This window comes from Oncorhynchus gorbuscha, linkage group LG23, assembly GCF_021184085.1.
Source record: "Oncorhynchus gorbuscha isolate QuinsamMale2020 ecotype Even-year linkage group LG23, OgorEven_v1.0, whole genome shotgun sequence".
NCBI lineage: Eukaryota > Metazoa > Chordata > Actinopteri > Salmoniformes > Salmonidae > Oncorhynchus > Oncorhynchus gorbuscha.
In genome coordinates, this window is record NC_060195.1 from 1,562,749 (window position 1) to 1,588,799 (window position 26,051).

At 41.7% G+C, this 26,051-nt stretch overlaps 1 protein-coding gene across 1 annotated transcript in view; it reads left to right on the forward strand.

The window, feature by feature from the left end:
• The window catches only part of LOC124011403, a 16,397-nt gene extending 5,276 nt beyond the window's left edge, over positions 1 to 11,121 (forward strand). The window contains exons 5-11 of the mRNA XM_046324741.1: positions 348 to 440; positions 4,476 to 4,580; positions 5,052 to 5,161; positions 5,335 to 5,692; positions 6,024 to 6,189; positions 9,485 to 9,579; positions 9,851 to 11,121. Coding sequence (XP_046180697.1) covers positions 348 to 440; positions 4,476 to 4,580; positions 5,052 to 5,161; positions 5,335 to 5,692; positions 6,024 to 6,189; positions 9,485 to 9,579; positions 9,851 to 9,936 — 1,013 coding nt within the window. The 3' untranslated portion in view covers positions 9,937 to 11,121. The remainder of the gene's footprint in view (positions 1 to 347; positions 441 to 4,475; positions 4,581 to 5,051; positions 5,162 to 5,334; positions 5,693 to 6,023; positions 6,190 to 9,484; positions 9,580 to 9,850) is intronic.
• The last annotated feature ends 14,930 nt before the right edge of the window (positions 11,122 to 26,051 follow it).

The window sequence follows — 26,051 nt, forward strand, 5'->3', positions numbered from 1 at the left end:
TATATAGCCATGATATTATCTGATACCCAGTATATATAGCCATGTTATTAACTGATACCCTGTGTATATAGCAATGTTATTACCTGATACCCTGTATATATAGCCATGTTATTGATGTGGTTGTTGATGTTGTTGATGTTGATGTGCGTGTTGTTGATGTTGTTGTTCATGTTGTTGATGTTGATGTGCTTGTTGTTAATGTTGTTGTTCATGTTGTTGATGTTGTTGTTGATGTGGTTGTTCATGTTGTTGTTGATGTGGTTGTTGCTGTTGTTGCTGTTGTTGTTGTTGCTGTCTCCATGCTCTGTTGCCTGTTTCAGTAAAACATCTCTGTGTTCTTTTCTCAGGCCCCTTGCTGCAGATCTCTCCAGTAGGATCCTATGGGTTTACAGCTGGAGCCATCGCTTTCCTGGTCATCAACGCTTTCCTCATGCTCATCGGTCAGTCTTTACATGAAATCACCTATATCTACCTCTTCTCCTGCTGCAACACAGAGGGAGAGAAGAACAGAATGGGTTTTCCCTAATGGCATTCTATTCCCTACACAGCCCCATGGGTCCTGGTCTAAAGTAGTGCACTATATAGAGAATAGGGCCCTGGTCTAAAGTAGTGCACTATATAGAGAATAGGGCCCTGATCTAAAGTAGTGCACTATATAGAGAATAGGGCCCTGGTCTAAAGTAGTGCACTATATAGAGAATAGGGCCCTGGTCTAAAGTAGTGCACTATATAGAGAATAGGGCACTGGTCTAAAGTAGTGCACTATATAGAGAATAGGGCCCTGGTCTAAAGTAGTGCACTATATAGAGAATAGGGCACTGGTCTAAAGTAGTGCACTATATAGAGAATAGGGCCCTGGTCTAAAGTAGTGCACTATATAGAGAATAGGGCACTGGTCTAAAGTAGTGCACTATATAGAGAATAGGGTCCTGGTCTAAAGTAGTGCACTATATAGAGAATAGGGCACTGGTCTAAAGTAGTGCACTATATAGAGAATAGGGCCCTGGTCTAAAGTAGTGCACTATATAGAGAATAGGGCACTGGTCTAAAGTAGTGCACTATATAGAGAATAGGGCACTGGTCTAAAGTAGTGCACTATATAGAGAATAGGGCCCTGGTCTAAAGTAGTGCACTATATAGAGGATAGGGCCCTGGTCTAAAGTAGTGCACTATATAGAGAATAGGGCCCTGGTCAAAAGTAGTGCACTATATAGGAAATAGGGCACTGGTCTATAGTAGTGCACTAACCTGGGCCTAACCCTCTCCATGGTAACCTGGTCCAAACCCTCTCCATGGTAACCTGGTCCTAACCCTCCCCATGGTAACCTGGTCCTAACCCTCTCCATGGTAACCTGGTCCTAAACTTCTCCATGGTAACCTGGTCCTAACCCTCTCCATGGTAACCTGGTCCTAACCCTCTCCATGGTAACCTGGTCCTAACCCTCCCCATGGTAACCTGGTCCTAACCCTCTCCATGGTAACCTGGTCCTAAACTTCTCCATGGTAACCTGGTCCTAACCCTCTCCATGGTAACCTGGTCCTAACCCTCTCCATGGAAACTTGGTCCTAACCCTCTCCATGGTAACCTGGTCCTAACCCTCTCCATGGTAACCTAGTCTTAAACCTCTCCATGGAAACCTGGTCCTAAACCTCTCCATGGTAACCTGGTCCTACCCTTCTCCATGGTAACCTGGTCCTAAAGCTCTCCATGGTAACCTGGTCCTAACCCTCTCCATGGTAACCTGGTCCTAAACCTCTCCATGGAAACCTGGTCCTAACCCTCTCCATGGTAACCTGGTCCTAAACCTCTCCATGGTAACCTGGTCCTAACCCTCTCCATGGTAACCTGGTCCTAACCCTCTCCATGGTAACCTGGTCCTAAACCTCTCCATGGTAACCTGGTCCTAAACCTCTCCATGGTAACATGGTCCTAACCCTCTCCATGGTAAGCTGGTCCTAACCCTCTCCATGATAACCTGGTCCTGACACTCTCCATGGTAACCTGGTCCTAACCCTCTCCATGGTAACCTGGTCCTAAACCTCTCCATGGTAACCTGGTCCTAAACCTCTCCATGGTAACCTGGTCCTAACCTTCTCCATGCTAACCTGGTCCTAACCTTCTCCATGGTAACCTGGTCCTAAACCTCTCCATGGTAACCTGGTCCTAACCCTCTCCATGGTAACCTGGTCCTAACCCTCTCCATGGTAACCTGGTCCTAACCCTCTCCATGGTAACCTGGTCCTAGACCTCTCCATGGTAACCTGGTCCTAACCCTCTCCATGGTAACCTGGTCCTAACCCTCTCCATGTCCCTTCCAGCTGCGTATGATAACCTGGTCCTAACCCTCTCCATGGTAACCTGGTCCTAAATCTCTCCATGGTAACCTGGTCCTAACCCTCTCCATGGTAACCTGGTCCTAAACCTCTCCATGGAAACCTGGTCCTAACCCTCTCCATGGTAACCTGGTCCTAAACCTCTCCATGGTAACCTGGTCCTAACCCTCTCCATGGTAACCTGGTCCTAATCCTCTCCATGGTAACCTGGTCCTAAACCTCTCCATGGTAACCTGGTCCTAAACCTCTCCATGGTAACCTGGTCCTAACCCTCTCCATGGTAACCTGGTCCTAACCCTCTCCATGGTAACCTGGTCCTAACCCTCTCCATGGTAACCTGGTCCTAACCCTCTCCATGTCCCTTCCATCTGCGTATGGTAACCTGGTCCTAACCCTCTCCATGGTAACCTGGTCCTAAACCTCTCCATCGTAACCTGGTCCTAAACCGCTCCAGGGTAACTTGGTCCTAAACCTCTCCATGGTAATCTGGTCCTAACCCTCTCCATGGTAACCTGGTCCTAACCCTCTCCATGGTAACCTGGTCCTAACCCTCTCCATGGTAACCTGGTCCTAACCCTCTCCATGGTAACCTGGTCCTAACCCTCTCCATGGTAACCTGGTCCTAACCCTCTCCATGGTAACCTGGTCTTAAACCTCTCCATGGAAACCTGGTCCTAAACCTCTCCATGGTAACCTGGTCCTAACCCTCTCCATGGTAACCTGGTCCTAACCCTCTCCATGGTAACCTGGTCCTAAACCTCTCCATGGTAACCTGGTCCTAACCCTCTCCATGGTAACCTGGTCCTAACCCACTCCATGTCCCTTCCAGTTGAGTATGATAACCTGGTCCTAACCCTCTCCATGGTAACCTGGTCCTAAATCTCTCCATGGTAACCTGTTCCTAACCCTCTCCATGGTAACCTGGTCCTAAACCTCTCCATGGAAACCTGGTCCTAACCCTCTCCATGGTAACCTGGTCCTAAACCTCTCCATGGTAACCTGGTCCTAAACCTCTCCATGGTAACCTGGTCCTAACCCTCTCCATGGTAACCTGGTCCTAATCCTCTCCATGGTAACCTGGTCCTAAACCTCTCCATGGTAACCTGGTCCTAAACCTCTCCATGGTAACCTGGTCCTAACCCTCTCCATGGTAACCTGGTCCTAACCCTCTCCATGGTAACCTGGTCCTAACCCTCTCCATGGTAACCTGGTCCTAACCCTCTCCATGTCCCTTCCATCTGCGTATGGTAACCTGGTCCTAACCCTCTCCATGGTAACCTGGTCCTAAACTTCTCCATCGTAACCTGGTCCTAAACCGCTCCATGGTAACTTGGTCCTAAACCTCTCCATGGTAATCTGGTCCTAACCCTCTCCATGGTAACCTGGTCCTAATCCTCTCCATGGTAACCTGGTCCTAACCCTCTCCATGGTAACCTGGTCCTAACCCTCTCCATGGTAACCTGGTCCTAACCCTCTCCATGGTAACCTGGTCTTAAACCTCTCCATGGAAACCTGGTCCTAAACCTCTCCATGGTAACCTGGTCCTAGCCTTCTCCATGGTAACCTGGTCCTAAAGCTCTCCATGGTAACCTGGTCCTAACCCTCTCCATGGTAGCCTGGTCCTAAACCTCTCCATGGTAACCTGGTCCTAAACCTCTCCATGGTAACCTGGTCCTAACCCTCTCCATGGTAACCTGTTCCTAACCCTCTCCATGGTAACCTGGTCCTAAACCTCTCCATGGTAACCTGGTCCTAAACCTCTCCATGGTAACCTGGTCCTAACCCTCTCCATGGTAACCTGTTCCTAACCCTCTCCATGGTAACCTGGTCCTAAACCTATCCATGGTAACCTGGTCCTAAACCTCTCCATGGTAACCTGGTCCTAACCCTCTCCATGGTAACCTGGTCCTAACCCTCTCCATGGTAACCTGGTCCTAACCCTCTCCATGGTAACCTGGTCCTAACCCTCTCCATGGTAACCTGGTCCTAACCCTCTCCATGGTAACCTGGTCCTAACCCTCTCCATGGTAACCTGGTCCTAACCCTCTCCATGGTAACCTGGTCCTAACCCTCTCCATGGTAACCTGGTCCTAACCCTCTCCATGGTAACCTGGTCCTAACCCTCTCCATGTCCCCTCCAGCTGCGTATGGTAACCTGGTCCTCTTGTCTCTGACCGTGGTCATGGAGGCGGTTCTGGTGTGTTTCCTCCTGTCCACTCTGCAACAGCTCCCCTACCAGCTGGAGAGTAAGTGACCTGCTTTTCACCTCCCTACACTGACAGGACCCACATTCTACATAAACGGCTCAGGAGGCTCCTGAGGGGAGAACGGCTCATAATAATGGCCGGAACGGAGCAAATGGAATGGCATCAATCACCTTGAAACTATGTGTTTGATGTATTTGCTACCATTCCACTGATTCTGTTCCAGTCAATAGAACAAGCCTAATGACAAGCCCTCATTTCTCCCCAATGACGGTTCCACCAACCTATTGTGATATACAGTAAGGCTGAAACCCAAAAGCAACACTTGGCCATCTGCCCTTTATGGAGTGATCGGAGTGGTTGAAGTGTTGGGTTTGTGATTCAGACAGTGTTATGTGGTATCCATCAATACGTTTGCTGCTCAAACAGTAACTGTAAAATGTACACATTATTCTGAAATCTAGATGTCAGCTGTGTTACTGTTCTAACACATTTCTGGCGTTGTTCTTGTAGTTGCCATGCTAGCTGTGTTCTCTGTCATCTGTCTATATGGAACCCTGGCATCACTGGTCAACTGTACCTTCCGTCAGAGTGTGATGCCCATGGGTCCTCCACTGGTTAAGGTGAGAACAAGGAACTATTCCATTCTGTTGCTTTCCACTGGATGAGCTGACAAGTAGAATGCAGTGGGTTCATGTGTTTCATTACATTTTATTCTACTTTTCTCCAATCCAGTTCATTCCTTTTCTATCGTGTTCATATCGTGTGTCTCTCTCCCTGTGTTGTTGTGTCTCAGGATGTGAATCAGCAGCAGAAGTCCTCCCCTGCTCTGCCTTGTCCCATAGCAGACTCCAGACTGACCAGCGGTCTTCTGAAGATCTCCAGACTGCTGGACGACGGGGGGGTCTGTGGAATCCCCACCGATACGGTCTACGCCCTGGCCGCATCCTGCAAGAACCCTCAGGCCATCGAGAACATCTACAACATTAAGGACCGTCCAGCAGAGAAGCCCATCTGTATCTGTATCTCCAGTGTGGAGCAGCTGGTGGCAGCCAAGCCCCCATTCAGCTCTCTACTCTGGGAATTCATGAGGAACGTCTACCCTGGAGGGATCAGCTGCATCGTCAGCAAGGGAGACTGGCTACTCAGACTGGGTAAGGGAGGAGGGTGGCTTCAACTGCATTGGGATTTTAAATGTTTTTTTTAACTAGGCAAGTCAGTTAAGAACAAATTCTTATTTTCAATGAGGGCCTAGGAACAGTGGGTTAACTGCCTGTTCAGGTGCAGAATGACAGATTTGTACCTTGTCAGCTCAGGGGTTTGAACTTGCAACCTTCCGGTTACTAGTCCAACGCTCTAACCACTAGGCTACCCTGCCGGGCTACATTGGATTAGAGTTAGGGATACTCTCAGAAATGGTTTCTTTATTCTATATTGTGAGCGATCATTCGATTGATGTTCTAATTGTTTACCTATGTTGTCCAGGTGTGGGTCCGGCCTACGACCGCGTGGGGACCAATGATAGCATCATGATCCGAGTCCCTGACCACACCGTCACAGGACACCTGTGTGACATCACCGGACCACTTGCCATCACCTCAGCCAATCCCAGTGGAGAACCCGACAGCACGCACCACGACATGGTCATCAGGTAAAGTCCTATCATAACACTCACCTGTACCCACCAGTACCCACCTCTACCCACCTGTACTCGCCTGTTCTCACCTGTACCTACCTGTACCCTGTACTCACCTATACTTAAGCACTTAAGCCTGTTGGTATGCTATGCTGCCTTCATCAGATAGTTTGAACAGCTATGCTGTCTTCATCAGATAGTTTGAACAGCTATGCTGCCTTCATCAGATAGTTTGAACAGCTATGCTGCCTTCATCAGATAGTTTGAACAGCTATGCTGTCTTCATCAGATAGTTTGAACAGCTATGCTGCCTTCATCAGATAGTTTGAACAGCTATGCTGCCTTCATCAGATAGTTTGAACAGCTATGCTGTCTTCATCAGATAGTTTGAACAGCTATGCTGCCTTCATCAGATAGTTTGAACAGCTATGCTGTCTTCATCAGATAGTTTGAACAGCTATGCTGTCTTCATCAGATAGTTTGAACAGCTATGCTGTCTTCATCAGATAGTTTGAACAGCTATGCTGTCTTCATCAGATAGTTTGAACAGCTATGCTGCCTTCATCAGATAGTTTGAACAGCTATGCTGTCTTCATCAGATAGTTTGAACAGCTATGCTGTCTTCATCAGATAGTTTGAACAGCTATGCTGTCTTCATCAGATAGTTTGAACAGCTATGCTGTCTTCATCAGATAGTTTGAACAGCTATGCTCCCTTCATGCTGATCGTGATACTGAAAGTGATGTCAGTATAGAAGTATTTTTCTATCTTGGATTGCTGGTTGTATTGTAAACTGGTCTGATATTTCCTGTCAGACTGGTTTCATATCAGTCAGCCTGCTGTGTAAATATCCAGTTCTACTAATATATCTGTGTTAATCAGTCCTCTGCCTTGTGTCCTGCTGGCTGTAGGGTCATGATGATTAGATTCCAGTGATGGTAGGTGCCGTTTAAGAATAGTGAGGACGATTATTTTTCTAAGAGCATGGCCTTAAATCTATTACAGCATATTGAATGACTGGAATTCATTATTCAAGTCAATGTGGAGGCTATATACAGGGTATTACGGTACTGAGTCAATGTGGAGGCTATATACAGGGTATTACGGTACTGAGTCAATGTGGAGGCGATATACAGGGTATTACGGTACTGAGTCAATGTGGAGGCTATATACAGGGTATTACGGTACTGAGTCAATGTGGAGGCTATATACAGGGGGTACCGGTACTGAGTCAATGTGGAGGCTATATACAGGGGGTACCGGTACAGAGTCAATGTGGAGGCTATATACAGGGTATTACGGTACTGAGTCAATGTGGAGGCTATATACAGGGGGTACCGGTACAGAGTCAATGTGGAGGCTATACACAGGGTATTACGGTACTGAGTCAATGTGGAGGCTATATACAGGGGGTACCGGTACAGAGTCAATGTGGAGGCTATATACAGGGGGTACCGGTACTGAGTCAATGTGGAGGCTATATACAGGGGGTACCGGTACAGAGTCAATGTGGAGGCTATATACAGGGTATTACAGTACAGAGTCAAGGTGGAGGCTATATACAGGGTATTACGGTACTGAGTCAATGTGGAGGCTATATACAGGGTATTACGGTACTGAGTCAATGTGGAGGCGATATACAGGGTATTACGGTACTGAGTCAATGTGGAGGCTATATACAGGGTATTACGGTACTGAGTCAATGTGGAGGCTATATACAGGGGGTACCGGTACTGAGTCAATGTGGAGGCTATATACAGGGGGTACCGGTACAGAGTCAATGTGGAGGCTATATACAGGGTATTACGGTACTGAGTCAATGTGGAGGCTATATACAGGGGGTACCGGTACAGAGTCAATGTGGAGGCTATACACAGGGTATTACGGTACTGAGTCAATGTGGAGGCTATATACAGGGGGTACCGGTACAGAGTCAATGTGGAGGCTATATACAGGGGGTACCGGTACTGAGTCAATGTGGAGGCTATATACAGGGGGTACCGGTACAGAGTCAATGTGGAGGCTATATACAGGGTATTACAGTACAGAGTCAAGGTGGAGGCTATATACAGGGTATTACGGTACTGAGTCAATGTGGAGACTATATACAGGGGGTACCGGTACTGAGTCAATGTGGAGGCTATATACAGGGGGTACCGGTACTGAGTCAATGTGGAGGCTATATACAGGGGGTACCGGTACAGAGTCAATGTGGAGGCTATATACAGGGTATTACGGTACTGAGTCAATGTGGAGGCTATGTACAGGGGGTACCGGTACAGAGTCAATGTGGAGGCTATATACAGGGTATTACGGTACTGAGTCAATGTGGAGGCTATATACAGGGGGTACCGGTACAGAGTCAATGTGGAGGCTATATACAGGGGGTACCGGTACTGAGTCAATGTGGAGGCTATATACAGGGGGTACCGGTACAGAGTCAATGTGGAGGCTATATACAGGGTATTACAGTACAGAGTCAAGGTGGAGGCTATATACAGGGTATTACGGTACTGAGTCAAGGTGGAGGCTATATACAGGGTATTACGGTACTGAGTCAATGTGGAGGCTATATACAGGGGGTACCGGTACAGAGTCAATGTGGAGGCTATATACAGGGTATTACAGTACAGAGTCAAGGTGGAGGCTATATACAGGGTATTACGGTACTGAGTCAATGTGGAGGCTATATACAGGGTATTACGGTACAGAGTCAAGGTGGAGGCTATATACAGGGTATTACGGTACTGAGTCAATGTGGAGGCTATATACAGGGTATTACGGTACTGAGTCAATGTGGAGACTATATACAGGGGGTACCGGTACAGAGTCAATGTGGAGGCTATATACAGGGGGTACCAGTACAGAGTCAATGTGGAGGCTATATACAGGGGGTACCAGTACAGAGTCAATGTGGAGGCTATATACAGGGGGTACCAGTACAGAGTCAATGTGGAGACTATATACAGGGGGTACCGGTACAGAGTCAATGTGGAGGCTATATACAGGGGGTACCAGTACAGAGTCAATGTGGAGGCTATATACAGGGGGTACCAGTACAGAGTCAATGTGGAGGCTATATACAGGGGGTACCGGTACAGAGCCAATATACAAGGTGTAAACCTAACCTGAACCTGAACCTACTCTGTCTGTCTCTATGTGTATCCTAGTCGGCTGGGCCAATCTAAACCTAACCTAAACCTGAACCTACTCTGACACTGTCTGTCTCTATGTGTATCCTAGTCGGCTGGGCCAATCTAAACCTAACCTGAACCTGAACCTACTCTGTCTGTCTCTATGTGTATCCTAGTCGGCTGGGCCATAAGATCCAGGGGGTTCTGTGTGACGGGGATTCCAACGAGATCGTAGCCTCAACGGTGGTGAACTGCCTCAAGATAGATGAAGGTATGATGTTACAGAACAGACGCACACTACAATAACTAATTACTAACCTCTTAGGTTGTGTTGTCCTGTCTTGGGATGGAACATTCTGGAAACATTCCCTAAATTCCCAGGCTTTCCAGAAATACAGGTTGAAAGATTCCTGGATTTGAAAGAATCCTCTGACCAGGATTTCTGGAAAACCTGGGAAAGTTACCGGGACATTGCAACCCACCCTATGATTCATTGTGTGTCAGTGATCACTCAGTCAATATTGTGTTTCCTCCTCCTCCAGGCACGATTAGTATCGTGAGGGAAGGCTGCGTCCCGGCGGTGAAGGTCCGACAGATCTTTGAGAGGGTGAAGACCAGTATGTTGTGAGGAGGACCTTTCCCTCCGTCCCTCTATCCTCTCTTCCATCCAGCTCCCCTCCCCCATTCTCTCCCTCCATCCTCTGTTGACCAATGATGACACTCAGATCAGATTCTGGACCCACCCACCTCAGGCCACCATCCAATGTGTCTCTCAAACATGTTGAGGAACATTTGTTCCATATTTATTCTGTATGTTGTCGATGTAATCATATATAAATATGTGCATTTTAGATTCGATTTTCGGATTATAAGTATGTTTTGTTTTGTTCTGTATGATTTGATTATGTAAAATGAAGTGATAACAGAAATTACACTCTAATGATGTAGTACTCTACATGAGGGATTAATGAAGGATGATGTAGTGCTCTAAATGAGGGATTAATGAAGGATGATGTAGTACTCTAAATGAGGGATTAATGAAGGATGATGTAGTACTCTAAATGAGGGATTAATGAAGGATGATGTAGTTCTCTAAATGAGGGATTAATGAAGGATGATGTAGTTCTCTACATGAGGGATTAATGAAGGATGATGTAGTTCTCTAAATGAGGGATTAATGAAGGATGATGTTCAACTCTACATGAGGGATTAATGAAGGATGATGTAGTACTCTAAATGAGGGATTAATGAAGGATGATGTAGTTCTCTACATGAGGGATTAATGAAGGATGATGTAGTACTCTAAATGAGGGATTAATGAAGGATGATGTAGTTCTCTAAATGAGCGATTAATGAAGGATGATGTAGTTCTCTACATGAGGGATTAATGAAGGATGATGTAGTACTCTAAATGAGGGATTAATGAAGGATGATGTAGTACTCTAAATGAGGGATTAATGAAGGATGATGTACAACTCTAAATGAGGGATTAATGAAGGATGATGTAGTACTCTAAATGAGGGATTAATGAAGGATGATGTAGTGCTCTAAATGAGGGATTAATGAAGGATGATGTAGTACTCTAAATGAGGGATTAATGAAGGATGATGTAGTTCTCTACATGAGGGATTAATGAAGGATGATGTAGTACTCTAAATGAGGGATTAATGAAGGATGATGTAGTACTCTAAATGAGGGATTAATGAAGGATGATGTTCAACTCTAAATGAGGGATTAATGAAGGATGATGTACAACTCTAAATGAGGGATTAATGAAGGATGATGTAGTACTCTAAATGAGGGATTAATGAAGAATGATGTAGTGCTCTAAATGAGGGATTAATGAAGGATGATGTAGTACTCTAAATGAGGGATTAATGAAGGATGATGTAGTGCTCTAAATGAGGGATTAATGAAGGATGATGTATGTGAATGTACGATGCTGCTGGGTATAAATTAATAATACATTATTGTGAAGTACTGTTTAACTGGGAATATATATATTGTTTAATATGGGAGATTGACGCAGGCCAAATGCATACATGCAACATTGAAAAGCATTATTTGCTTTGGCAATTTACTGCAATAGATCCATGTACATAGTGAAGTTATACTTTTTTAAAAACTGTTGTAGATCCATGTATATAGTGAAGTTATACTTCCAGAATAAAACTCTAATTAAATATACTTATTTCTCTACTTTTGTTCTGCTCTGTAACCAACATTTCAGATCATCAAATCAAATGTTATTTTCCACATGTGCCAAATACAGCAGGGGTAGACTTACGAGACCTTAACCAACAGTGAAGTTAAAAAGTAAGACACATATTTGCTAAATTAATAAGGAAAAAGGAAGACAATGAAAACAATAACGAGGCTATAAACAGGAAGTAGCAGGTAATAACATGGCTATAAACAGGAAGTAGCAGGTAGTAACATGGCTATAAACAGGAAGTACCAGGTAATAACATGGCTATAAACAGGAAGTACCAGGTAATAACATGGCTAGAAACAGGAAGTACCAGGTAATAACATGGCTATAAACAGGAAGTAGCAGATAATAACATGGCTATAAACAGGAAGTACCAGGTAATAACATGGCTATAAACAGGAAGTACAAGGTAGTAACATGGCTATAAACAGGAAGTAGCAGGTAATAACATGGCTATAAACAGGAAGTAGCAGGTAATAACATGGCTATAAACCTGAAGTACCAGGTAGTAACATGGCTATAAACAGGAAGTACCAGGTAGTAACATTACTATAAACAGGAAGTAGCAGGTAATAACATGGCTATAAACAGGAAGTAGCAGGTAATAACATGGCTATAAACAGGAAGTACCAGGTAATAACATGCCAATAAACAGGAAGTAGCAGGTAATAACATGGCTATAAACAGGAAGTAGCAGGTAGTAACATGGTTATATACAGGAAGTAGCAGGTAATAACATGGCTATAAACAGGAAGTACCAGGTAATAACATGGCTATAAACAGGGAGTACCAGGTAATAACATGGCTATATACAGGAAGTACCAGGTAATAACATGGCTATAAACAGGAAGTAGCAGGTAATAACATGGTTATATACAGGGAGTACCAGGTAGTAACATGGCTATAAACAGGGAGTACCAGGTAATACCATGGCTATGAACAGGGAGTACCAGGTAATAACATGGCTATATACAGGAAGTAGCAGGTAATAACATGGCTATAAACAGGAAGTACCAGGTAATAACATGGCTATAAACAGGAAGTACCAGGTAATAACATGGCTATAAACAGGAAGTAGCAGGTAATAACATGGCTATATACAGGGAGGTAATAACATGGCTATAAACAGGAAGTACCAGGTAATAACATGGCTATAAACAGGAAGTAGCAGGTAATAACATGGCTATAAACAGGAAGTACCAGGTAATAACATGGCTATAAACAGGAAGTAGCAGGTAATAACATGGCTATGAACAGGAAGTACCAGGTAATAACATGGCTATAAACAGGAAGTAGCAGGTAATAACAAGGCTATAATCAGGAAGTAGCAGGTAATAACATGGCTATAAACAGGAAGTAGCAGGTAATAACATGGCTATGAACAGGAAGTAACAGGTAATAACATGGCTATAAACAGGAAGTAGCAGGTAATAACATGGCTATGAACTGGAAGTAGCAGGTAATAACATGGCTATAAACAGGAAGTAGCAGGTAATAACATGGCTATGAACAGGAAGTAGCAGGTAATAACATGGCTATAAACAGGAAGTACCAGGTAATAACATGGCTATAAACAGGGAGTACCAGGTAATAACATGGCTATATACAGGAAGTACCAGGTAATAACATGGCTATAAACAGGAAGTAGCAGGTAATAACATGGTTATATACAGGGAGTACCAGGTAATAACATGGCTATAAACAGGAAGTAGCAGGTAGTAACATGGTTATATACAGGAAGTACCAGGTAATAACATGGATATAAACATGGAGTACCAGGTAATAACATGGCTATGAACAGGGAGTACCAGGTAATAACATGGCTATATACAGGAAGTAGCAGGTAATAACATGGCTATAAACAGGAAGTACCAGGTAGTAACATGGCTATAAACAGGGAGTACCAGGTAATAACATGGCTATAAACAGGAAGTACCAGGTAGTAACATGGCTATAAACAGGGAGTACCAGGTAATACCATGGCTATGAACAGGGAGTACCAGGTAATAACATGGCTATATACAGGAAGTAGCAGGTAATAACATGGCTATAAACAGGAAGTACCAGGTAATAACATGGCTATAAACAGGAAGTACCAGGTAATAACATGGCTATAAACAGGGAGTACCAGGTAATAACATGGCTATGAACAGGGAGTACCAGGTAATAACATGGCTATATACAGGAAGTACCAGGTAGTAACATGGCTATAAACAGGGAGTACCAGGTAATAACATGGCTATAAACAGGAAGTACCAGGTAGTAACATGGCTATAAACAGGAAGTACCAGGTAATAACATGGCTATAAACAGGAAGTACCAGGTAATAACATGGCTATAAACAGGGAGTACCAGGTAATAACATGGCTATGAACAGGGAGTACCAGGTAATAACATGGCTATATACAGGAAGTAGCAGGTAATAACATGGCTATAAACAGGAAGTACCAGGTAGTAACATGGTTATATACAGGAAGTACCAGGTAATAACATGGTTATATACAGGAAGTACAAGGTAGTAACATGGCTATAAACAGGGAGTAACAGGTAATAACATGGTTATATACAGGAAGTACCAGGTAATATCATGGCTATATACAGGGGGTACCAGGTCATAACATGGCTATATACAGGGAGGTAATAACATGGCTATATACAGGGAGTATCAGGTAGTAACATGGCTATATACAGGAAGTACCAGGTAATAACATGGCTATATACAGGGAATACCAGGTAATAACATGGCTATATACAGGGAGTATCAGGTAGTAACATGGCTATATACAGGGAGTACCAGGTAATAACATGGCTATATACAGGGAGTACCAGGTAATAACATGGCTATATACAGGGAGGTAATAACATGGCTATATACAGGGAGTACCAGGTAATAACATGGCTATATACAATGGGTAGAGTCTTGTCAGTGTGTGGGTAGAGTCCAGTCAGTGTGTGGGTAGATACTTGTGAGTGTGTGGGTAGTGTGTGGGTAGAGTCTAGTCAGTGTGTGGGTAGAGTCTAGTCAGTGTGTGGGTAGAGTCTAGTCAGTGTGTGGGTAGAGTCTAGTCAGTGTGTGGGTAGAGTCTAGTCAGTGTGTGGGTAGAGTCTAGTCAGTGTGTGGGTAGAGTCTAGTCAGTGTGTGGGTAGAGTCTAGTCAGTGTGTGGGTAGAGTCCAGTCAGTGTGGGTGGAGTCCAGTCAGTGTGTGGGTAGAGTCTAGTCAGTGTGTGGGTAGTGTGTGGGTAGAGTCTAGTCAGTGTGTGGGTAGAGTCCAGTCAGTGGGTGGGTAGAGTCTAGTCAGTGTGTGGGTAGTGTGTGGTTAGAGTCCAGTCAGTGTGTGGGTAGAGTCTAGTCAGTGTGTGGGTGGAGTCTAGTCAGTGTGTGGGTAGTGTGTGGGTAGAGACCAGTCAGTGTGTGGGTAGAGTCTAGTCAGTGTGTGGATAGAGTCTAGTCAGTGTGTGGGTAGAGACTAGTCAAATCAAATCAAATCAAATCAAATATATTTATATAGCCCTTCGTACATCAGCTGATATCTCAAAATGCTGTACAGAAACCCAGCCTAAAACCCCAAACAGCAAGCAATGCAGGTGTAGAAGCACGGTGGCTAGGAAAAACTCCCTAGAAAGGCCAAAACGTAGGAAGAAACCTAGAGAGGAACCAGGCTATGTGGGGTGGCTAGTCTTCTTCTGGCTGTGCCGGGTGGAGATTATAACAGAACATGGCCAAGATGTTCAAATGTTCATAAATTACCAGCAAGGTCCAATAATAATAAGGCAGAACAGTTGAAACTGGAGCAGCAGCACGGCCAGGTGGACTGGGGACAGCAAGGAGTCATCATGTCAGGTAGTCCTGAGGCATGGTCCTAGGGCTCAGGTGCTCCGAGAGAGAGAAAAAGAGAGAATTAGAGAGAGCACACTTAAATTCACACAGGACACCGTATAGGACAGGAGAAGTACTCCAGATATAACAAACTGACCCTAGCCACCCGACACATAAACTACTGCAGCATAAATACTGGAGGCTGAGACAGGAGGGGTCAGGAGACACTGTGGCCTCATCCGAGGACACCCCCGGACAGGGCCAAACAGGAAGGATATAACCCCACCCACTTTTACAAAGCACAGCCCCCACACCACATGAGGGATATCTTCAACCACCCACTTACCATCCTGAGACAAGGCCGAGTATAGCCCACAAAGATCTCCACCACGGCACAACCCAAGGGGGGGTGCCAACCCAGACAGGAAGATCACATCAGTGACTCAACCCACTCAAGTGACACCCCCCCCCCCCCAGGGACAGTATGAAAGAGCCCCAGTAAGCCAGTGACTCATCCCCTGTAATAGGGTTATAGGCAGAGAATCCCAGTGGAAAGAGGGGAACCGGCCAGGCAGAGACAGCAAGGGCGGTTCGTTGCTCCAGAGCCTTTCCATTCACCTTCCCACTCCTGGGCCAGACTACACTCAATCATATGACCCACTGAAGAGATGAGTCTTCAGTAAAGACTTAAAGGTTGAGACCGAGTTTGCGTCTCTTACATGGGTAGGCAGACCATTCCATAAAAATTCAGCTCTATAGGAGAAAGCCCTGCCTCCAGCTGTTTGCTTAGAAATTCTAGGGACAATTAGGAGGCCTGCATCTTGTGACCGTAGCGTACGTGTAGGTATGTACGGCAGGACCAAATCAGAGAGGTAGGTAGGAGCAAGCCCATGTAATGCTTTGTAGGTGAGCAGTAAAACCTTGAAATCAGCCCTTGCCTTGACAGGAAGCCAGTTTAGGGAGGCTAGCACTGGAGTAATATGATAAAAAAATTGGGTTCGGGTCAGGATTCTAGCAGCCGTATTTAGCACAAACTGAAGTTTATTTAGTACTTTATCCGGGTAGCCAGAAAGTAGAGCATTGCAGTAGTCTAACCTAGAAGTGACTACAGCATGGATTAATTTTTCTGCATCATTTTTGGACGGAAAGTTTCTGATTTTTGCAATGTTACGTAGATGGAAAAAAGCTGTCCTTGAAATGGTCTTGATATGTTCTTCAAAAGAGAGATCAGGGTCCAGAGTAACGCCGAGGTCCTTCACAGTTTTATTTGAGACGACTGTACAACCATTAAGATTGTCAGATTCAACAGTAGATCTCTTTGTTTCTTGGGACCTAGAACAAGCATCTTTGTTTTGTCCCAGTTTAAAAGTAGAAAGTTTGCAGCCATCCACTTCCTTATGTCTGAAACACATGCTTCTAGCGAGGACAATTTTGGGGCTTCACCATGTTTCATTGAAATGTACAGCTGTTTGTCATCCGCATAGCAGTGAAAGTTAATATTATGTTTTCGAATGACATCCCCAAGAGGTAAAATAAATAGTGAAAACAATAGTGGTCCTAAAACGGAACCTTGAGGTACAGAAGACAAACCATTCACAGAGACAAACTGATATCTTTCTGACAGATAAGATCTAAACCAGGCCAGAACTTGTCCGTGTAGACCAATTTGGGTTTCCAATCTCTCCAAAAGAATGTGGTGATCGATGGTATCAAAAGCAGCACTAAGGTCTAGGAGCACGAGGACGGATGCAGAGCCTCGGTCTGACGCCATTAAAAGGTAATTTACCACCTTCACAAGTGCAGTTTCAGTGCTATGATGGGGTCTAAAACCAGACTGAAGCATTTCGTATACATTGTTTGTCTTCAGGAAGGCAGTGAGTTGCTGCGCAACAGCCTTTTCTACAATTTTTGAGAGGAATGGAAGATTCGATATAGGCCGATAGTTTTCTGGGTCAAGGTTTGGCTTTTTCAAGAGAGGCTTTATTACTGCCACTTTTAGTGAGTTTGGTACACATCTGGTGGATAGAGAGTTGTTTATCATGTTCAACATAGGAGGGCCAAGCACAGGAAGCAGCTCTTTCAGTAGTTTAGTTGGAATAGGGTCCAATATGCAGCTTGAAGGTTTGAGGCCATGATTATTTTCATCATTGTGTCAAGAGATATAGTACTAAAACACTTGAGCGTCTCTCTTGATCCTAGGTCCTGGCAGAGTTGTGCAGACTCAGGACAACTGAGCATTGAAGGAATACGCAGATTTAAAGAGGAGTCCGTAATTTGCTTTCTAATAATCATGATCTTTTCCTGAAAGAAGTTCATGAATTTATCACTGCTGAAGTGAAAGCCATCCTCTCTTGGGGAATGCTGCTTTTTAGTTAGTTTTGCGACAGTATCAAAAAGGAATTTTGGATAGAGGAGTTAGAGCCCTGTCTATGTTGGTAGATGCTCCTCATGCCTTTTGCACACATTGTATATAGACTCCCCTTTTTTTCTCTACTGTGTTATTGACTTGTTAATTGTTTACTCCATGTGTAACTCTGTGTTGTCTGTTCACACTGCTATGCTTTATCTTGGCCAGGTCGCAGTTGCAAATGAGAACCTGTTCTCAACTAGCCTACCTGGTTAAATAAAGGTGAAATAAAAAAAATAAAAAAAATAAAAGATAAGATGAGAGCACCCCTCCAGCTAGGATGGAGTCCGTCACTCCTCAGCAGGTCAGACTTGGTCCTGAGTCCCAGAAAGAGGGCCAATTATCTACAAATTCTATCTTTAGGGAGGGGCAGAAAACAGTCAGTGTGTGGGTAGAGACTAGTCCGTTGTTTTTTTCCACAGCAGAGTCACTCCACAGTCAGGGTGGGTTTTACACAGCAGAGTCACTCCACAGTCAGGGTGGGTTTTACACAGCAGAGTCACTCCACAGTCAGGGTGGGTTTTACACAGCAGAGTCACTCCACAGTCAGGGTGGGTTTTACACAGCAGAGTCACTCCACAGTCAGGGTCAGGGTGGTTTTCCACAGCAGAGTCACTCCACAGTCAGGGTGGGTTTTACACAGCAGAGTCACTCCACAGTCAGGGTGGGTTTTACACAGCAGAGTCACTCCACAGTCAGGGTGGGTTTTCCACAGCAGAGTCACTCCACAGTCAGGGTGGTTTTACACAGCAGAGTCACTCCACATTCAGGGTGGGTTTTACACAGCAGAGTCACTCCACAGTCAGGGTGGTTTTACACAGCAGAGTCAAGCCAGTTAGTCTTGTGGCTTGGGGGTAGAAGCTGTTTGCCAGGAATGGGGGTGGCTTGGGGGTAGAAGCTCCGGCTTGCCAGGAATGGGTGGAGATTGCAACAGTGTTTAGAGATAACAGGTGGTGGTGAGGACCAAAAGGCCTCCTGCAGGTAACAAGGTTTAGCTGGAAATCATCCAAGAGGAAGTCATTTACTCATTGGACTCCCCCTCCTCTTCCTCCTCCTCGCCTCCTACCTCCCCCCCATTGTGAAGGAGCTAACAGGTGATGGAGAAGTAAAAGCCATAAGGACTCAAATACCAAATCATTACTTAGGGTATGGCCATGAGGAAGTTTCAGAGGACAAGTCAACAGCCCTGTCACGTCAGTAGACAGGCTGAGAGGTTGTCTTTTCTCTCTCTCTCATAGCGTTCCATTTCCTTGAACTCACCACTCCAACTTTCAGGTTGACAATCACGTACATTAGAGGGGGGGTCTGCTGTTTATGAGGCGTGACTCAATCTCCGGTCTTCATTCATAAATGAGTATCAGGTGGCCTTTATATATCTGATATATTACAACCCCTTCATATAGTCTATGATTGAAACCTATGGTAGATTGTATTACAGTGAGTTAATACATCTGTTGTTGTCTGTCAGTTGCTGTTCACACATATCACCACTAAGATGAACAGTTCAGAGATGTTCGGTCCTTCAGGATATAGATACTGTTCAACAGCATATGTCTACTCATTGCTCATACAATAGGCTCTCATGCCATTAATGAAAAGCTGATTTATTTTCTCGGTGAGATGATTATTATTACAGTCAAGCCATCCGGGTATATTTAGTTCAATCGTCTTTTCTTCCCCTTGAGGAAACATGATGGAACAAGAGAATGGAAACAGTTCTTAGGTGTTGTTATGACACAATCTCTGTTTAATCCTACTTCATCTCATTGTTATCCATGCAGGTCAAAGAAACAAAGGCTCAGGAAGATAGATGGATGCCAGGTAAATAAAGGAAATTAAGTGTTGACGGTAAACTGTACAATAAACTGTGTTGACCAAAGAATGAGGAAACACTGACAATATATTGTTTCTCAGAAACTATTACACTCTTTCACTGTAAATACACACCTTTGGACTGGTACTATAAATATATAAACTCTATATGGCAAATTATTAAGGAGCTAGCTGCCAACAATACCTTATATGAGTCTTTAAAGCATTAAAGAGCAACTGAACCAAAAAAACAACTTCTCTGCTTTAAACCCATGTCTGAACCTTTAAGATTTTACAGAATATGACTAAACCTTTAAGATGTCATGGAACATGACTAAGATGTTACAGAACATGACTAAGATGTTACAGAACATGACTAAACCTTTAAGATGTTACAGAACATGACTAAGATGTTACAGAACATGACTAAACCTTTAAGATGTTACAGAACATGACTAAACCTTTAAGATGTTACAGAACATGACTAAACCTTTAAGATGTTACAGAACATGACTAAGATGTTACAGAACATCACTAAGATGTTACTGAACATGACTAAACCTTTAAGATGTTACTGAACATGACTAAGATGTTACAGAACATGACTAAACCTTTAATATGTTACAGAACATGACTAAGAGGTTACTGAACATGACTAACATGTTACAGAACATGACTAAGATGTTACAGAACATGACTAAGATGTTACAGAACATGACTAAGATGTTACAGAACATGACTAAACCTTTAAGATGTTACATAACATGACTAAACCTTTAACATGTTACAGAACATGACTAAACCTTTAAGATGTTACAGAACATGACTAAGATGTTACAGAACATGACTGAGATGTTACAGAACATGACTAACATGTTACTGAACATGACTAAACCTTTAAGATGTCACTGAACATGACTAAGATGTTACAGAACATGACTAAACCTTTAAGATGTTACTGAACATGACTAAGATGTTACTGAACATGACTAAACCTTTAAGATGTTACATAACATGACTAAACCTTTAAGATGTTACACAACATGACTAAGATGTGACAGAACATGACTAAACCTTTAAGATGTTACACAACATGACTAAGATGTTACAGAACATGACTAAGATGTGACAGAACATGACTAAACCTTTAAGATGTTACACAACATGACTAAGATGTGACAGAACATGACTAAACCTTTAAGATGTTACACAACATGACTAAGATGTTACAGAACATGACTAAACCTTTAAGATGTTACATAACATGACTAAACCTTTAAGATGTTACAGAACATGACTAAGATGTTACATAACATGACTAAACCTTTAAGATGTTACATAACATGACTAAACCTTTAAGATGTTACAGAACATCACTAAGATGTTACTGAACATGACTAAACCTTTAAGATGTTACAGAATATGACTAACATGTTACAGAACATGACTAACATGTTACAGAACATGACTAAGATGTTACAGAACATGACTAAACCTTTAATATGTTACAGAACATGACTAAGAGGTTACTGAACATGACTAACATGTTACAGAACATGACTAAGATGTTACAGAACATGACTAAGATGTTACAGAACATGACTAAGATGTTACAGAACATGACTAAACCTTTAAGATGTTACATAACATGACTAAACCTTTAACATGTTACAGAACATGACTAAACCTTTAAGATGTTACAGAACATGACTAAGATGTTACAGAACATGACTGAGATGTTACAGAACATGACTAAACCTTGAAGATGTCACAGAACATGACTAAGATGTTACTGAACATGACTAAACCTTTAAGATGTTACAGAACATGACTAAGATGTGACAGAACATGACTAAACCTTTAAGATGTTACAGAACATGACTAAGATGTTACAGAACATGACTAAACCTTTAAGATGTTACATAACATGACTAAACCTTTAAGATGTTACAGAACATCACTAAGATGTTACTGAACATGACTAAACCTTTAAGATGTTACAGAACATGACTAACATGTTACAGAACATGACTAACATGTTACAGAACATGACTAAACCTTTAAGATGTTACAGAACATGACTAAAATGTTACAGAACATGACTAAGATGTTACAGAACATGACTAAGATGTTACAGAACATGACTAAGATGTTACAGAACATGACTAAACCTTTAAGATGTTACATAACATGACTAAACCTTTAAGATGTTACAGAACATGACTAAGATGTTACAGAACATGACTGAGATGTTACAGAACATGACTAACATGTTACTGAACATGACTAAACCTTTAAGATGTCACTGAACATGACTAAGATGTTACAGAACATGACTAAACCTTTAAGATGTTACTGAACATGACTAAGATGTTACTGAACATGACTAAACCTTTAAGATGTTACAGAACATGACTAACATGTTACAGAACATGACTAACATGTTACAGAACATGACTAAGATGTTACAGAACATGACTAAAATGTTACAGAACATGACTAAGATGTTACAGAACATGACTAAGATGTTACAGAACATGACTAAGATGTTACAGAACATGACTAAGATGTTACAGAACATGACTAAACCTTTAAGATGTTACATAACATGACTAAACCTTTAAGATGTTACAGAACATGACTAAGATGTTACAGAACATGACTGAGATGTTACTGAACATGACTAAACCTTTAAGATGTCACTGAACATGACTAAGATGTTACAGAACATGACTAAACCTTTAAGATGTTACTGAACATGACTAAGATGTTACAGAACATGACTAAGATGTTACTGAACATGACTAAACCTTTAAGATGTTACAGAACATGACTAAGATGTTACAGAACGTGACTAAGATGTTACAGAACATGACTAAACCTTTAAGATGTTACTGAACATGACTAAGATGTTACTGAACATGACTAAACTTTTAAGATGTTACAGAACATGACTAAGATGTTACAGAACATGACTAAGATGTTACAGAACATGACTAACATGTTACATAACATGACTAAACCTTTAAGATGTTACAGAACATGACTAAGATTTTACAGAACATGACTAAACCTTTAAGATGTTACAGAACATGACTAAACCTTTAAGATGTTACAGAACATGACTAAGATGTTACAGAACATGACTAAGATGGTACAGAACATGACTAAGATGTTACAGAACATGACTAAGATGTTACAGAACATGACTAAACCTTTAAGATGTTACATAACATGACTAAACCTTTAAGATGTCACTGAACATGACTAAGATGTTACAGAACATGACTAAACCTTTAAGATGTTACTGAACATGACTAAGATGTTACAGAACATGACTAAGATGTTACTGAACATGACTAAACCTTTAAGATGTTACAGAACATGACTAAGATGTTACAGAACATGACTAAGATGTTACAGAACATGACTAAGATGTTACAGAACGTGACTAAGATGTTACTGAACATGACTAAACCTTTAAGATGTTACAGAACATGACTAACATGTTACAGAACATGACTAACATGTTACAGAACATGACTAAACCTTTAAGATGTTACAGAACATGACTAAAATGTTACAGAACATGACTAAGATGTTACGGAACATGACTAAGATGTTACAGAACATGACTAAGATGTTACAGAACATGACTAAACCTTTAAGATGTTACATAACATGACTAAACCTTTAAGATGTTACAGAACATGACTAAGATGTTACAGAACATGACTGAGATGTTACAGAACATGACTAACATGTTACTGAATATGACTAAACCTTTAAGATGTCACTGAACATGACTAAGATGTTACAGAACATGACTAAACCTTTAAGATGTTACTGAACATGACTAAGATGTTACTGAACATGACTAAACCTTTAAGATGTTACATAACATGACTAAACCTTTAAGATGTTACACAACATGACTAAGATGTGACAGAACATGACTAAACCTTTAAGATGTTACACAACATGACTAAGATGTTACAGAACATGACTAAGATGTGACAGAACATGACTAAACCTTTAAGATGTTACACAACATGACTAAGATGTGACAGAACATGACTAAACCTTTAAGATGTTACACAACATGACTAAGATGTTACAGAACATGACTAAACCTTTAAGATGTTACATAACATGACTAAACCTTTAAGATGTTACAGAACATGACTAAGATGTTACATAACATGACTAAACCTTTAAGATGTTACATAACATGACTAAACCTTTAAGATGTTACAGAACATCACTAAGATGTTACTGAACATGACTAAACCTTTAAGATGTTACAGAATATGACTAACATGTTACAGAACATGACTAACATGTTACAGAACATGACTAAGATGTTACAGAACATGACTAAACCTTTAATATGTTACAGAACATGACTAAGAGGTTACTGAACATGACTAACATGTTACAGAACATGACTAAGATGTTACAGAACATGACTAAGATGTTACAGAACATGACTAAGATGTTACAGAACATGACTAAACCTTTAAGATGTTACATAACATGACTAAACCTTTAACATGTTACAGAACATGACTAAACCTTTAAGATGTTACAGAACATGACTAAGATGTTACAGAACATGACTGAGATGTTACAGAACATGACTAAACCTTGAAGATGTCACAGAACATGACTAAGATGTTACTGAACATGACTAAACCTTTAAGATGTTACAGAACATGACTAAGATGTGACAGAACATGACTAAACCTTTAAGATGTTACAGAACATGACTAAGATGTTACAGAACATGACTAAACCTTTAAGATGTTACATAACATGACTAAACCTTTAAGATGTTACAGAACATCACTAAGATGTTACTGAACATGACTAAACCTTTAAGATGTTACAGAACATGACTAACATGTTACAGAACATGACTAACATGTTACAGAACATGACTAAACCTTTAAGATGTTACAGAACATGACTAAAATGTTACAGAACATGACTAAGATGTTACAGAACATGACTAAGATGTTACAGAACATGACTAAGATGTTACAGAACATGACTAAACCTTTAAGATGTTACATAACATGACTAAACCTTTAAGATGTTACAGAACATGACTAAGATGTTACAGAACATGACTGAGATGTTACAGAACATGACTAACATGTTACTGAACATGACTAAACCTTTAAGATGTCACTGAACATGACTAAGATGTTACAGAACATGACTAAACCTTTAAGATGTTACTGAACATGACTAAGATGTTACTGAACATGACTAAACCTTTAAGATGTTACAGAACATGACTAACATGTTACAGAACATGACTAAGATGTTACAGAACATGACTAAAATGTTACAGAACATGACTAAGATGTTACAGAACATGACTAAGATGTTACAGAACATGACTAAGATGTTACAGAACATGACTAAGATGTTACAGAACATGACTAAACCTTTAAGATGTTACATAACATGACTAAACCTTTAAGATGTTACAGAACATGACTAAGATGTTACAGAACATGACTGAGATGTTACTGAACATGACTAAACCTTTAAGATGTCACTGAACATGACTAAGATGTTACAGAACATGACTAAACCTTTAAGATGTTACTGAACATGACTAAGATGTTACAGAACATGACTAAGATGTTACTGAACATGACTAAACCTTTAAGATGTTACAGAACATGACTAAGATGTTACAGAACGTGACTAAGATGTTACAGAACATGACTAAACCTTTAAGATGTTACTGAACATGACTAAGATGTTACTGAACATGACTAAACTTTTAAGATGTTACAGAACATGACTAAGATGTTACAGAACATGACTAAGATGTTACAGAACATGACTAACATGTTACATAACATGACTAAACCTTTAAGATGTTACAGAACATGACTAAGATTTTACAGAACATGACTAAACCTTTAAGATGTTACAGAACATGACTAAACCTTTAAGATGTTACAGAACATGACTAAGATGTTACAGAACATGACTAAGATGGTACAGAACATGACTAAGATGTTACAGAACATGACTAAGATGTTACAGAACATGACTAAACCTTTAAGATGTTACATAACATGACTAAACCTTTAAGATGTCACTGAACATGACTAAGATGTTACAGAACATGACTAAACCTTTAAGATGTTACTGAACATGACTAAGATGTTACAGAACATGACTAAGATGTTACTGAACATGACTAAACCTTTAAGATGTTACAGAACATGACTAAGATGTTACAGAACATGACTAAGATGTTACAGAACATGACTAAGATGTTACAGAACGTGACTAAGATGTTACAGAACATGACTAAACCTTTAAGATGTTACTGAACATGACTAAGATGTTACTGAACATGACTAAACCTTTAAGATGTTACAGAACATGACTAAGATGTTACAGAACATGACTAAGATGTTACAGAACATGACTAACATGTTACATAACATGACTAAACCTTTAAGA